The sequence below is a fragment of the Aquila chrysaetos genome, chromosome 14 (assembly GCF_900496995.4).
Source record: "Aquila chrysaetos chrysaetos chromosome 14, bAquChr1.4, whole genome shotgun sequence".
Taxonomy (NCBI): domain Eukaryota; kingdom Metazoa; phylum Chordata; class Aves; order Accipitriformes; family Accipitridae; genus Aquila; species Aquila chrysaetos.
The window spans coordinates 6,556,061-6,572,968 of record NC_044017.1 but is presented as its reverse complement, the minus strand read 5'-3'; the positions used below and the strand labels follow the sequence as shown (position 1 = coordinate 6,572,968).

The window sequence follows — 16,908 nt, the reverse complement described above, 5'->3', positions numbered from 1 at the left end:
GACATCGTCCTTTTCTGAAGCAACCAGTGACAGCAATCTTTGACAGGAATGACAGCTCTCAGTCAGTGTTAATTCAGCTTTAGGAAAATGTGCATCCACTAGAAAATTGGGAATATAAAGACAAGAAAACCAATGCACTGAGAGGGGGAAAAAAAGGCACAGCTGGGAAAGAAATGAAAATTTTAATTTCAGATAAACTGAGTGAAAGAAAAAAGTAAGAACTAAATACTGTCAGCTCAAAAGGCTTCAAAACCAGCAAGCTCATCCTATCTTCTGCGAGACACCCTCTCCTCCTCTGAATCCTGCTATTTGCAATTAGTTGACAAGAGGTTACCTAACTAAATCCATGTCACTGCAAATGGACTGAATACATGTGCCAGATAGACCACAGAAATATATTCAGAATTCCCAATCGTATCCTTAATGCTAGTACTTTCTATTTGTTCTTGTCTCTATAAGATAAACTTTCTGGATCATTTTTTTTCCAAGTGAACAAGCATATACTTAGCTCCTCAGGGCAAATGTTTTCTGTGCCACCAACATGCTCATTCATTTGACTTGGCATGCATTTTGCCATTAAGTGAGAAACCTTAATATTTGCTTGAGATCATGGCGAACTGTGTCCAATTGTTCTTCAACAAGTGACCTTATAATAAAAACGGCGTTTTCTTTAATACATTGGCACTGCCACCATTCTGTTGTATTTAAGCAGCATCCTATCATGAATAATCTCTTACCCTACAACAAGGGCTAGAAATAGGCTTTCTGGGCACCCTGGGCCAAGAGGCTTAACTATCTTATGCAGGTCTCGATCCCAATAGCAGTTCTCAAAAAACACAGTCCGTATGTTATCTGAGACTTCCAGATATTGATGCTTTAGAAACAGATGCATAATCAAGCTCTGGACTTTGTGATTCTGCCAGACACTCAAAATACTCATCCTTTAAAACTCCGCATTACATTTCTACATCATATAGAGGTTATTTTCCTTTTTATAATAAATTATCTTCACTCATCTAAGAAGTTAGCTGCCAGGGCCCTTTGGCCACAGTAGTAAGTTACTTCCAGCTAATACAGATTTTCCATGAAAAAACAAACTTTTATCAGAGCCAAAGCTATGGCCTCTACTTATGCATCTCTACATGCAGCTCCTGTTCATACCCACTCTGCAGGGAAACCAATACTGTCACACAAAAAAGGACAGTGCCAACACCCATTCTTGTAAATGTCTGTGGACAATGTATTTTTCTATTTATAAGCAGTAAAAACTCAAGGAGCACCTTTAATTTGATTTTCTCAAAAGCTTTTCTTCTATTGCACCTTGTGCCCACTAGGCACTTCTGCACACGTGTTCTCAGTGATTTGGGCAGCAAGGCACAACTTTGCAATAAGGATCGATATAAAAGTGAGAGGTCCTCTTCTTGAAGTTATAGGGAGTTAGTTATAACTTTATTCTGATCTCCCTATAAAAATGATATAGGAAGTTAATACGTTTTGTTGTTCAGCAGTGCTAAGTTTGCCATCATCTTCTCCTGTAAATGTTCACAGTCCCTGGCTATATTCTTACACTGTTGTTCTCCCATGAAAAAAAGGCACACACACAACAACTATTCACAAAAACTATAGTGCTCTTTGTACCATGACAAATATGTTGTATCTTCCTGTGGAACACCTCAGATGCCAAGCAGAACTTTACATGGTACCTTGAGGAAACAGCATTAATCAGAGAGCATAGAACACGCATACACACATGCTTTGCTTTCTCAACAGCTCTTGCCAGAACCTGCCTGAAACAATACAGGAAAACGTCTAGCACTACCCAACCCTCCCAGAGCTACCCTTCTTCTCAGGTAGCGGAAAGCATCCCTTTCCATTATATTAATTTTATATATTAATTAATAAATTATTATATTAATTTAGGGGGTTTGTGACTCCAATATCCCCCACCATCACCAAGCGTGGTCACTTTTTTGGCTGTTCCACTTGCTTCAAGATCCCCAGAGCAATGCTTTTTTATCTCTCCTCTATCACTCTCTGCTGCCAAATATCCGATATTTTTAAAGGAAAATAAAGAATGGCTTGACAATTTCTGCTCCCCTCCTACCTCTTAGAAGCCATTTCCAAAACTTTTCCCTAGCTGTATAAGCCCAAGACAGCCCCACTGAGCAGAGATCCTGATGAAATCAAAACATTTGATTCAACAATGGGTACTTTTCTCTTTAGAACTACTACAAATGGTTTATTTCCTACTTTGTTCTTTGCTCCTATCTTTAGCACTTTATCAGCAGAGGCTGATTCACCAAAACTTGTCCTCTGTCTTACCCCACTTACAACCCTTCTAAAAGCAGGTTTTCTTTCAGTGATAATTATTGCTTTCTTTCCATTGAAGGGACACATATACATAGAACAAAATTAAAAAAAAAAAAAAATCAACAAATATCTCACTGCTTTCAGGCTATTAGATAGCACGAGGCAGATCTTACAAGCCGATACAAAATAATGCAAAAAAATGGACAGTAGAAGGACTGGGAACAGATAGGCCTTTTGACACTCCCAGTACAAAACTGTGAATGCTGAGGTACTAAACAGGGAATGGCCCACAGAAAGCAGCCAGGTTCTCATGCTCTCTCCAAACAGCATCTCCTATTGCTACTGCTGGAGAAAGACCACTGGCCTAGACAGACCACTGCTACGACCCTGCATGCCATTATTTAGTGTTCTTATGGTCTAGCCCATTAACTTATTTGCTAAAATACTGTCTGCTGTTCCTGTGAGGAATTCCTCTGAGCTAATGATGATGTTATCATAACCTTTTCATCCACGCTGTGCACATTTTTTCCCAGTTCTTCCAAATGTCTGGCACAATTTTGCTTACCACAGATGATGCCGCTGCCCCATACACTGCAGTTTTGCAAACGCTGTCTTTGAGCTATATGGACTTTCCTGCCTCAGGCCTCTCGTCCCTCATGGCCACAATGCCAGAGCAGCCCCGTGCCCTCCCCAAGAATACCTCATTTTCAACTGCATGACCTTTTCTGCTCAGCCAAGTCTAATTGTTTTGCCAGAAGTCAATTCTGGGTCTTTCAACAACTTTAAAAGCTTTGTGCTACATTTGAACTATGGGCTCTTCTGTTAAAAAGAGTATCAGTTCTTCAGTAACGCAGCTCTTCAGCCTTAGAGCAATTACAAGCTTTTAAGCATTTTACTGTTTGTTCTTTTTTTTTTTTTTCCTATTTAAAATACACTATTCATGTATTTATTTTTAGGTAGATTGAAGTACTACTCATATTTCTCTAAGTTCCACAGCGGCCCCTCTGCCCCAGTTAAACGGAAACTATGAAAAATATTAAGGACTACAGCGTCAGATATCCTAAGAAATAAAACTACCTTCTGTTCTTTTCTGGTCGCACTCTTTCATAGCAGATATGCAAAAAATGCTTTTTAGCCTGTCTCTGGGTTTTTTCCTAACTTCCCCAGAGCTTTGCCACTCTGATAAGGCTATAAAATTCTACTTTCCTATTCAAAATAAACTCTTGACTCATAATTCTTCAGTACTACATTCTATTCAGTGATCATTCAGCTCCACGAAGCTTAATAGCAGCCTGACGCTTTCAAGCAACCTGTATTTAAACTCATCAGCACCAGCCTCTCGCCACTGCCATCAGGTTTCACCCACTTCAGCCATTCTCTGTAGGTACAGAACCCAGTGGCATCTGAAGAAGTAAAAAGAAACTTCCTTGGCAGAGAACAAACGTTATTTACTGTGGTAAGTGCATGCTCATTCATAATTTATTACAAATATGCTCCAAGACCATCAGGAAGACTTTCCAGAAGTTTATTATCACAAATGATCAACAAAGACACACTTGCCAAAGTAACTGATACCAGGTCTGACCCCACAAACCAGACTTTCTATCAGTGAGGGAAATGAAAAAATATTTTTCTCAGTATTATGTTATGTTTAACAGAAGGATGGACAACTGAATCGGGTACCAAAGCCAGCACGTTTTCAGTTTTAGAAGGGAAGACCTAAACCCAGTATTTTAGCATATGAGTGACTTTCTTAGTTAGAGAGCTCTGCTTATTTAAACATTAGACTGATTTTAAAATCCAGTAAGAAAAACAGAAAGAAAAAAAGATTTAGGGACATGATTGTGGAAGAAAATGCAATCGCTCAGCATCCTATTCTTCCACAGTGCAGGAATAGCTATTATTGAGCCCTTGAAAGAGCCTTTCTTAACACACAAATTTCTCCTATTTCAAGAGTGCAATCCAAATGAATCAATTTTTTTAAATGATATAAAACTATCCTGTAACATAGATGTAACACAAAGAGATATAAGCTTCCCAAAGACATGTGACATTCAGTTCCCAGCTAAACTCTCATCTTTTGCTGTATAAAACTGCCTACACTGCAGCCTCTATCTTTTGAAGAACAAACTTGTCTGGAGTTTTCAAATCAGCTGCAGAGTTCACCAGGCAGCCATGGTATCAGCTTCAGCAAGAAAAAAGTTCTTATGTTCTGCATGAGATGCAGACATAACCCTGGCAGCACATTTCTATGAGATGCAGTCTTTTTTGCTAAAGATAATTCCTTGTCCCACATGTTTGTTTTGGGCATAAATATGCATAGTGATTTAACACACACACACACACACACGCCGGCTATATGGCTTAGTAATTCAAATTACCTCCAAGTTTCTCCTTCCTTCTTGAATCAAAAGTGCAATCTCCAGTCCTTTTGCCGAACAGTAAAATCCTAATTTGTTCGTAAGCACACATTGTCCTATCTATAGTATATCAGTAGTTTAAGGCAATCCAGAAGATTTGTACTTATCACCATTTGGAACAGGATTGTTACACTCTATGATTGACAGCAGAATTAAAAAGATTTCTAGCTACTGTGAAGTGTTAGAAATGTTAATGATCTTTAGAAGTCTTAAAAATAATCATCAGTTTGAGCTATAGATGTGAAAGGTTGCAATAATGCTTAAAAGGTCAGATAAATACCTATAAATAATAATAATAAAAATTCCCGCATTGGCACCAAAAGCAAAGATGGACCAAAAAAGAAAAGGAGAAAACTGCAGAACCTAAGTTCACCTACATCAGAGTATTTCTTTGCCCTCTTTCACAGTAAGAAAAGCAAACAAGAAAACACCTTCCAACAGATATAAAGAGCCCCAGACAAATGGAATCTCTCTCTGGAACTTTTACTAATGCTACCTTAACCAAAAGGGGAGAAATTTCCAAACCACACAGAACAGGGGCACATCACTGGACTTCCATACAACTATCCTGTTTTCTAGTAGCTGAAAATGTATTGAGAGTAATCTGATAAAACAGAGAAGGTAATCTGGAGAAAAGCCGATTTAAACCTGATTGAAATTTTGTATTTACAGGTTTCAGACCAACATACCAAAATACTGCAAGCACAACTACATTTTTGTCTTCCTACCACTAAGCCACAATCTGCTCAAAATGTTAGAGAAATGAAGAGGAAGACTGCATCTCACAATGCTCACATGCTCTAGAAAAAGAAATAGAGAAGATAGAATTCCACTAAGTGAAATCTAGCTTTATTTTTCCAAGTATTATATTTAAAACACCAGTATTCCAAATTTCATTGAGAAAATGGAAAGTACAGCCCAGTGACAAAAGTGTTATCTACATTTACTATATAAATGGAGAAGTATAAAAACTAAAAGGAAAATAATTAAGAAGAACAAGAAAATTGGGAAAGTAGCAAAGGAGACGCAAGGAAGGAAAATAACAAAAAGGTAGGTAATAAAATAATACTGAGAAATGCGATTTCATCATCTTTCCCATGTTAGATAAGGGGTTAACATCTTCAATCTCATTAATACTAAGTAAATACAAACACTAAAATATAAAAAAGTTACATGATGTTCCCACAGAAATTAAGTTTTGTTACTGCAATATCTGTTGCCTTGACACTAATACGTGGAGAATGACTTGCATATCTATTCTTATAAAAATTCTACATACGAATGTAAATAGGAAAAAAAAAAATGGGGTGAGGGAAAGGATTGGGCTGGATTACATATGACCGCTATAGTAAGAACAGACCTTTAGCCTTCCCTAGAAAACTGAGGTCCGTGTATAAACAGGAATCTGCCTATTAGCAGTGACACCAGACTTTACACATTCTATCCTATATGCATACCATCAATTTGAGTAAATATGCAGTCTGTATGATGCAAGACACTCATCCTTACATTCAAAGGAACGCAATGACACGTACAGAGTAAAGACCAGCAATAGCTTTGGCATAGATTATCTCCACTGCTGGTCACCATCAACAAGACTAATTGGCTACTGGGATTTAACAATCAAGGCATTCAAGGACAGAGAAATGAAAGGTCAATAAAGAACTGCATTATTTAGACAAGTGTCTGTGCTAAACTCACAGCACCTGCACGTTGGTCTTGGAGACACAAATGCAACCCAAGCTTCCTCTTCCTCCTCAACCTCCCACCCCTCTTTTTTGGGGGGCTGGGGCGAGTGGGGGGTGTGTGTGGGATGATGATGACCAGGCAGGCAGGATGGACAGCTTTTTGTTTGTTTGTTTTTAACAACACAGTGTATAACCCCTTTTTATTTCAAAGAAAATAGCAAAACTGAAAGCACATACAAATATCAAATGACTATATCAGAAATTAGCTTTTTATCATAACAATCATTTCAACCTTTTCTGAAATCAGAGCTTCAAAAGAAACCAATGAAAAAATATATACCTTTACTATTTTTCTTTAAGTTTTAATTGGTCTTTCATTATGCACTAGCAAGATGCACTGCAGTATGCATCTTGGGAATGTACAGTTAGAACATCAGTTCCACAGAGAAAAAAGTTCCGTGAGACTTCAGTAGTTAAGTGCCAACAGGCAACTGTTTTTAATGTATTTATTTTTCATTTAAACCTCAGCACAGCTGCAGAATCTTGTGATCTACCCATCAAGCAAAACTACCAGGATTCAGCAGAAGGGAAACCAAAAGGTGTCTCCCAAGATACAAGCCTGCTCTACGTATCAGGCTAAAGAGAATATGCTGACATTTAACATAGATCCCACCACTAGTTATTTTCTCACAACATATTTATGCACACATGCAAACACCCAGAAAGAACTATTCTTTAATGAATAAAAATACCTCTTAAAACTCACACATGCATACATACAAAACCTGGCTAAACTGGAAAAACACAACACAACAAACCCCCCCAGAACCCCACCTCTTACAGAAATCACAAAATAACAACATCATTGTTAAACTAAAAGATCCTGGAATTCCTTCTACACACTTTCCCTGACATCTTCACACACTAAAATGCAGGGGTCAGTGGTACTGAAACAAGGAACGGCAGTTCCACTCTCGTGCACATACGAAAGCAAGTGACCCAAGCTATTATTCCAGTCTGAGGCACTTTTTGTTCCTAATATCCAGATGCAGCAGCTTTTTTTTCTTTCTTTCTTTTTTTCTTTTCTTTCTTTTTTTTTTTTTTTTTTTTTTTTTTTTAAAGAAATGACTGTGGACACCTCCTTCACATTTTCCTTCAGCATTTTCACTTCATAAAGCTGCAGTCAATGTGTTTTGTGTGTGGTGAGAAGGGAATGGCACATTCAGTGGTGGTCTCAGCCACAGCCTACATTGGTGGCTCAAGTAGTCTCAGGATTAGGTCTTTGTGTGTGATGAAAGGATATGAAAAGTCAGTTATTTAAACTCAGTCAAGCTGTTGATTTTGGGGAGGAAAAAGGTTTTGCAATTCAGTTTTCCTCAATAAATCACTGCCCTTTTCCAAGGGCAGCTGCAGATAGTTCACATGTTCACAGTGTTCTCTAGAAACAAAACAGATCATGATTTTTTTTTCCCCCCTCAATCCAACATAGGGTAAGAAATCAAAATGAAGGGGCCATCACATTGTTACTCAAATTCACTAGAAAATAAAGCAGAAAATCAACTCTGTTAACAGGTAGTAAGATCACCGAAGAATTAAAAGGGCAAGAAACTACAGACAAAAACACCCCTTTAGAATTTATCATAATAATTAACAAACCCAAAAGAAATTTACTGAAATTTACTTCACCATCCTATGTATTCAATCGGTTTATAGATATACTTTTCAACCAGTGGTTTATCTGTTTGGGAACTCATCCTGAGTCACCTGAGACCACAGTTTAAAGATGTTAAGCCTCTGCAGATCTATCTTAAGATTCCGGTACTAAAAACAAGCCTTTGACAAGCTCTCAAAAACATAGCATCCAGAATACTGGCCACTTAGGAATGTGCATAAAATACTATTAAATAGATTGGATTCTTAACTCCTAATACTTCCTCATTAAATTCCTTTATTCTACTCCTTGGCTGACCTTTTCCCAAATTACTATACTGTGTTTTATTAGTGCTGCATTGAGCTAGACATTGCTATGTATTTTAACATTTTAAACTACAAGCCCCACATCTACCAGTGAAGCCCACATCAACAGAACCTTCTACTCCCACAGAGCTTAAGGCAGGAGGAGGAACAACAGTTAGTTCTAACACTGAGTAAATCAGCAGGTATTTTCAGAGGAGCCTAAGAAATTAGTAACAAAATCCCAGTCATCTTAAATAGCTCCTGACTTCCTTAAGTCCCTTTGTACTTATTTATAGGATGATAAGGTTTGTACCAACTAAAGAAAGCATTTCTGCAATTATTTGCGTTTGGGTAGCTCCTTGAGGCTGCTGTCAGGCCTGCCCTCTGACTAAACTAACAAATGCATAAATAAAGCATATATATCTAAATGAAGTAGACGTTTAAATCCTCTTAGAAACTTTTAAAGTGCTGTAATGGCCTTCACAGAAGTAGTCCTTTACCTGAGGAGACTGTAACTTAGTTGGAAAACACCTGCCAAAAATACATAACTCAGGATAGGAAAAAGAAAGCGAGATGCAGAACTGAGGCTAAGGAGGCCAACAGTACTGAGGCAAGTAATTGAAAATATGCAAGCTCACAAACACACCCCCCGCCCCCATCTTCACCAAACAAATTCATTCAGCTTTTTGCCTATCTGAATCAACGTACAAACATGAAGTACTACCTGATTTTACAAACATGTTATTCCTACTAAATATGGCACTAAATAAGTGTCAAAGTGAACATAGCATTGCTTTTTATTTTATTTTCTGGGAGAGCTGATATGGAACCTTATGGCCAGCCAGAATCCATTACAGAAGATAAGGCCCAGGCTTGGACTGCAGACTGTAAAGTTTATTTTTTCCTTTAATGAGCTTTGAACTGGACTGTAAATGTACAATTAAAGATGTCTCAGCTGAAGGGCCTAACTTAACCTTCGGTTTCATTTCAGTTTGTATACTTCACATCTACCCACTGAGTTCTGCTCAACAGCCATGTAGTCAAACGTAGCCATAAATGTGTTCTCATAGAAAAAAGAGACTTATTTTCTGTTTATGAATCTTGTGGATACAGCAGTAATTTCTACAAAAAGATAGTCAACTGCACTAACATGACATGTCTCATATGCTGTTAAAATTCCTAAGTTAAGGAAAAAAAAAAAAAAAAAAAAAGACTGTCTCTTTCTAGTGCGGACTGCCCCTCCTGCCCCCAATCTCTCCAAAGACACATTGTGCTATATTTTGGTGCACTTAAAAACCAAAGAAAGAAAGGATGCCAGGAAACTTTAAATGCAGTGAGAGTTGCTACTTTGGGAGCTATTGCAGAGCAACAGTTTTGCAAAATCTGGCCAGGTTTTCAGAAGAATACATAAGGTCTATGATGCATTTTTGTGCTTGCCACATACCTTTTATTTTTGCTTTAACAAATAAGTGTACAGTAATATTCACTGTCTTGAAGAGAACTGTTTCTTCTTCATTCACTCAATGGAAGATGTAAAAAAATTCAACTCTTTAGTTCAAGGAATTAATTTTCATCCAGTATAGCTGTCTGTACTAATCATGCTCATTATGACTGTAGTGCAGTGTATAAATCTTATTAGGCACTCTAAAAAGAACATTATCAATTTTTAGCATTGCCTTAAAATCTGTACTCAGTGCAATTATGAAATTCTTGAAACTAGTAGATTTTAATTATTATTTATAGGTATTTAAATGGGCTCATATTGTAGTTTTTGGGTGTCCAATCACATTGTGTTTATTTGTGCAGAAATTATACACTCACTTGCCAATATAGTAAAAGGGTGGAATGTTTCACAATGATCCTAGCAATAACTCAGAAAAACGACCACTTCTTCAATGCAAATCCGCTCAAGAAAAGCTTCTACACACAAAGTAGAGATGAACCAGTTACTGCATTGTTTATTAAGTTTCACTTGATTCCTCCTGACAACCATTTAAACAATGAATGTTGGGAAATGTCTCTCAAAGAATCAACAACAATGACTGGGATCAGAGCTTTTATATTTAGCTAATACTGTTTTTAGAAAGGAGAAAATATTTCTTCCTGAAGGGATTATAGGAAGTCTTATAAAAGACACCTGAAAACAAAACAAGTGACAAAAGATCTCTATCATAATTGATAACAGCTATCCTTTGTAAAAAATCTGTGCTTCTTCAGAAATAAATATATCTTTGCTACTGAATTTCAAAAGGCATCCACTAACCAACAAGCTTGCTGATCGAGAATAGTAAGTTTTAGAAAACCTGCCAAGAAGGAAGTGCTTTTGTCTTATGGATAGCAGTGCATTATTAATCAACAGTAAGTTCCTAACTTTTCTTTTCTGATGCCAAACAGAACAGGCAAGCTTTGAAACATAGTATCTTTTTAATAGTGTACTGGACATGTAACATCTGCTTTATTTTTTGAAAAGGAAAACTTTTCACTTAAAATACATCAGAATTTGACAAATTATTCAATAGGCAATTTAAAAGAAACACACAAAGTAATCAACATGAGGAGAAATGTTTACAAAACGTGGTTTACAGTAGGAGCTTGAAAGAAGAAAACAATCACATCTAGAGCAACAGCCTTCATTCCTTCATCCCAGACCAGTTAAGTTTTGGTAAGAATATACTGCCTAAAGTATCTATAGGCTGGTCAAATAACTAGGTTTTCCAATCTGCTAGTAAATGATTCGGTCCTCTGTATGTGCTGTGCATACAGGTTACCTCCTTCCTTAGCTTTCTTTTGGAGCAAACCAGATGGTTCCCTCAGAAAAAAAACAGCGTAATTCTCAAGACGGTTTGCTTCAGGGTCTGCTTCCAAAAGGAAGTATGGACAAGACCACACCAATTTTGGCTCCCTCTGCTTACGCAGACTTCTCTAACACTTTCCCAGCAAATTTTGCATCCTCAGACAACCCCACATGCCTTTAAACCACATGCCAGGGCATGCAAAACACCCACTCAGTTTCTTGCTATAAAAACACCATGCAAGTGGGCTGCAACACAACTCTCGCATTATTGTAAATGCACGGAACTAAGGAAAAGGGTTAATCATTTTATCTCAAGACCACACGACCCAGAGGATGCTCTGGCCACGAGTAGTATCTAGTATGAACATACGCAGTGCGGTCTGCTGTAAAGGGGACAAACCTATGCAAATACAAACCCCTCTGCATTGTGCTTGGTCTAATGGCCGAGGAGCACTATGCAAGAGATGGGTTTGACTTTGTGGATGTAAATCCTACCCTAAGAGGAGAGGACAAGCATTGCAGGACAGCCTGAGCTTCCAGCCAAAAAGAAAGGCACAGATGTATTATTCCAAGAGAGCTGAAATAAAGAAAGATATTCTGTCTAATGAGACAGTTAACAAGACTGAAAAAAATTTGGAATCTGTATAAACAGTAGATAATGAGTAGTATATTATAGAAAGAAGTTTATATTGCACTTTCAGGAAAGAATTTGTCCGGGCCTTAAAAGCCCATGAATTCAAAATCTTAATTATCCACTATAAGCATCTCCCTAACTCACAAAAAAACCCCAATTGCTTTAATTGATAGGTAAAATACATCACCTTCCGTTCTTCCCAAAAATGACACGTGGCACTGTAATGCTTTGAAAAACAAACACACACCTCAACTTTAACAACTTCACTAAACTAGGAAAAAAACTGTATCTTAAGAAGTGTTTTTACTAATGCCTTGGAATATTTTTTTTTTCCTATTTTCAAGAGTTCAGCATTAACAACATGATTAAACTGCTCAACCTGAAATGTATTTGGTTTATTTTTAAAGAAGTCAAAACAAGGTTTAGATCCTGAATAAGTTATCTCTAAGAGACGAAGTTAGCAATAGCACCTTAAGAAATGTTTCTCCCTTGAGCATGACAGGTCTGATCCACTAAGTCATTTCTTTCTCTAGCCTCCACAATTCTGTGTATTCTGTTCTTTTCATACAGTACGATCATTTTTTTTGGCAGCTTTATCCTTCTGCAATTTTTTTTACAAGTAGGATTAATAGCAACTGCAACAGAAAAATTACCTTGATGTCATATATAAACCTTTATCCTTTCATCATCATCAAAATCTCAGTGCTTTGTCCATCTTTCTTGTCTGCAGCAACTTATTTCACTTGTTCCTATTAAGGCTATTATATTCACCCTATTACTACTAATCTTTTCTTTGTAAATAGCCACACCTATTTTAATCCAAAATGGTGTGGTAAGCATTTGATTCTTTGTGGAAGTAGACACGTAATTAGGTTAATCTGTGCTATCTTTTCATGTGAGTTGATTGTTTCTTTACTATGGACATATTTCTTATAACAGCAATAAGCTTGCCAGATTGCTTGGAGGCAAATCAGGAGCAATTTACCAAGCATGTAGCTACTATGAACTGAAATCTTGACATAATAGCAAGCTGTGTATAGCCACTCCTACCTGCCAGTTATTACTCATGTTAGCTTTTTACTGACACATTAAATTTCAACCGCACCTTTCTTTCACAAACAAGTACTTTCATTCAACTCAGCTACAACTGTGACAAATAGCTGATCTTCACCAAAGCATACAGGAATCTAAAATCTGAATGCAGTGCAGAAGTCTTTGACAGCAGCAACCAAATTACCTGCATGAAGTCCAAAAATGTCAATGGAAGCAAGTCATCCAGGTGGCCAATATCTTTGGAGAAACGATTTAAGATTCTTCCTACAGAAACAGGGTTGGAGAAGAAAAAGAAAAATAAAGTAAATATAATTCCTGAAAAGATCAAAATATCTTAAACACACCATGTTTTACCACTTTAGTAATAATTAAAAGGAAACAGCTGGAATCTAAAGATAAAGAGACACTTTTTGAAACCACCGTGAAGGGAATCTTTTACAACCACTGCAATATATTTTGAAGAAGAATACTTTTTTACAAATACCTTTCACCTGAATATAAAACCTTTACTTAAACTGCTAGGAAAAAATTAAAATGGGCTATGAAGATAATCATTCAATGGAATTTAACAGGTGAAACACACATGCTTTATATGCTCAACATGTGCAGGTAAAGGTTTACAGTTCAGACAAATTAATGCAAGTTTCATCAAGTAAAGTCAGCCAGAATCTGCTCCTATCCTTGACTGAAACTCGCTAGTGCATGCATGTCCCAGATAGATCATAATTGATCTAACTGATCCTTTTTAGTATTTCTGTTCCTACCCCTCCACCATTATACGTGGATTCAAATTGCAGGTGTTTCAGAAATAAAATTTGTGATAGATGGTGTTCATGCAGCCTTACACATTTATACTTATTCAAAACCTTGACAATACTGATCTTTATTAAAGCTAATAAAACAACTTTTAATCTGCTGTCAGCGAAGCATTTACACTTCTCTATTTTACCAAGTTCTACTTGGGTGAAAAAAAATCAGTTATAGCGAGAGTTCTTTAGTAATTGAAGTCACAATGCTGCCACCCATAAGTGGATTACTATTAATCGATACCTCTACTCACCAGGAAAGAAACGACGCTAAGGATGGGAATCTGGCCTTTTCTAAGGTGTGTAATGCCCGTGCATGCATTCACATTGCTTTTTTATCTACATATATCTTGATTCAATTATTACTTCTAACTGGTACAAACACATTCACTGCATTGGCAACAAAAGACTTTTTTTTTTCTTTTCAAAGGAGCTCATTAAACTGAAGGTAGTTAAGTTTAAGGTTTCCATGGAGTGCGTTGGAGACATAATTCAGAGATAAGAGCATTAACTGAAGTAACTTCTGTAGCAACCACCATTCTAGTTTTCTGTTCATGGCTGCCTTGGAATTACAAATTTTGTTGCGTAATGTTGGATTTCTTTTTTTAAGGGAATTTTTGTTCCAAACCAAGCACTATGCAAAACATCCTCTCCTCAGGCCTGGGACGCAACTCCAAAGAGATATACTGGTGGTGAACAGCTTGTTCTGCAGTACTTTACTACCAAAGGCAGTTACTTAGGCAGACAACAGTAGGATTCATCCTATTTTTAGGCTTTGCACACAGAGAGGAAGGGTATATAGCAGCACAAGACTCCGCAAAATCTCTTTCATCTGTTTCTACTGGGAATGGCAGCTGGGGGTGTTCCCTTTCACTTAGTTCATGTTGGGGCAGATATATCAGAAGGAACTCCAAGGCAATTTTTTTTTTTAAGTTTCCTTTTCCTGTGATTTCCTTACACGGAGACTGGTCGTGGAAAAGTGATCTAGCACTACTGCATGCCTGCCTTAGCTAAGACTTCTTGATATCTCAAAATACCACACTTCAGGTTGTTTTCGAATGAAGCAAGACTTCATTGGCAAAGGAAAATCATTCAAAGAGGTTAAATGCTTCCTTCTGACAGGGCTTTCCTTAGTGGCCTGTCCAGGAGGGACAGAATAGGGAAACAAGATGGCATAACGGATTGGGCTCAGGGTATTAGCAATGTGTTCCCAGCCCTGCCACTTGTCTCCTGAGTGACCTCACTTTCTCTTACAGAGTGAAGGGCAGAGCGAGGGGAGGTGGCAGCGCCGAGCCCCTCCGTGAAACGCTTTGAGACCCACCAACTGACAAGCTGTACACGAGGGCAAAGGATTATTCATTCCTGTAGCAAGCAAATCCCACCTTAATTCAGCCTTGGAATCCCCCTTTGGCTTTTAACCCCAACTAAGTTTCATTTGCAGTGGTTTCAGACTGCAAAGGCCATCCCATGCAGCACTGCCAGGAGGCAGCAAGGTTACTCAGGCTGGCTACCTTCCATGCCCATAGTGCAGGTCAGGTCAAAGCTGGCACCTCCAGGAATCAAGCGATGCCTTCACGATCTCCCTTATCCCACAAACAAGTGGAAGAGCACATCCAAACTTGTTCCTGGAAAAGTCCTGCGATTACTCTCATTTTGTGCAGTACGGACAAGGCCTTAAGGGGTAGAGGAGAGAGGCCATCACAAAACACTTGCTGTTGAAACCGATTTAACTCTTGGGTTGTTTCAGTTCCAGCAGTGGCTCAGAGTTCAGCTCTCACTTCCCTCCCCTGAGATTTCTATTGAAGAATCACCCGTTAAAGTTGTTCAAGGAAGAATTTTGCAGATTTTGAGTCCGAGTTTTGGTTTTGGTTTTTTCCAGCAATTGTTTGAATAGAATAGAACAGAATAGAATAGAACAGGACAGAACAGTTCAGTTGGAAGGGACCTACAACGATCATCTAGTCCAGCTGCCTGACCAATTCAGGGCTGACCAGAAGTTAAAGCGTGTTATTAAGGGCATTGTCCAAATGCCTCCTAAACACTGACAGGCTTGGGGCATTGACCACCTTTCTAGGAAGCCTGTTCCAGTGTTTGACCACCCTCTCAGTAAAAAAATGCTTCCTCGTGTCCAGTCTAAACCTGCCCTGGAGCAGCTTTGGACCATTACCACAAGTCGTATCGCTGGATACCAGGGAGAAGAGATCAGCAGAAGGCTGTGACAACATCCAACCATTGCCTGAGAAAGTTTCAGCGTTGCAACAAGGAGAGCTTTAGGCTGCAAGCATGAGACAGATCTGTCCCAGTGCTTTCAGGGGTAAAAAGCCAGCATAGATATAAATGAGAGCTGCAGAATGCTTGCCTTCATCCTCCACACCAAGAGCGACTGTGGCAATGTTCTCCTTCACAGTAACATCTCTTCCAGTAAGGTTCTTTGAGGAACAAGGTCATGAAGGAAAACTTACCTCACTTGAGCCAGCCTCGGTGGTCCTTTGGTCTTACTATCTCTTCCATATATACACTAACCACCAACTACTCTAGTACCCACTGGTAATCGAGCTGCTAATTAATTGCCCAAACTGTATTTTTGGCAATTGCCTTATGAAATTGTCAAGTATAACAGTGTTTTTACAGACTGTGTTTTGACAGAGCTGCGAGCTGCCACCAGGAAAGTGGAAATTAATCTGACATTATCAATAAAACATGAATACATCTTTTAATCTGCCTAATCCTCTTAAAATGTAAATATATTAATTCTGTAAAATGACATTGACTAAAATACAAGTGAGCAAAAGAAATGGTATATCAAAAAGACAGACCTTGAAAACTGGAACCTTTTACAGTCCACCTGATACAACTAAAGCACTTTAAACAGTGGGGACATGAGTCAGACGCTTCCCAAATAAACATACACGTGAATTTCTGGTAGCAGAACTTCATTTTTTTGAATTTTCAAGTTACTGAAAACAATAATTTATGTTCTATTTAGTGTTTGCACACAGTAATTCTGGAAAATGACACCTGAAGTCATTAAGCCTAGGAAAATACCTTGCTTCTTGCTAAGAGGTCCACATCTCCCTTTTGTAATGTTAATCCAGTGACCATTAATGCTTTTCTACTGCTAAAAGCAAGCGACAAAGCCACAAGCGCTTTTTGTTGTTGCTGGTTTTCAATTATATTATCCCAGTGACTGTATAAGAGAAAACACAGGCCTGGAGATGTATTTCAGATCCTGTTCATATGGATATAA

The 16,908-nt window shown here is 38.0% G+C and overlaps 1 protein-coding gene across 11 annotated transcripts in view; it reads right to left on the bottom strand.

Moving 5' to 3' along the window:
- The window catches only part of ABCC4 (ATP binding cassette subfamily C member 4), a 151,243-nt gene that overhangs the window by 50,951 nt on the left and 83,384 nt on the right, over positions 1 to 16,908 (bottom strand). For 10 of the 11 annotated variants that reach the window (XR_003926537.2, XM_030036475.2, XM_030036476.2 and 7 more), the window contains one exon: positions 13,040 to 13,119. Coding sequence is in view for 10 of the 11 variants with exons in the window: in XM_030036475.2 (XP_029892335.1) it covers positions 13,040 to 13,119 (80 nt within the window). In the remaining variant the exon portion in view is untranslated. Of the gene's footprint in view, positions 1 to 5,813; positions 7,955 to 13,039; positions 13,120 to 16,908 lie in introns of those variants that run through there. The other variant, XM_041128662.1, reaches the window with a different exon arrangement.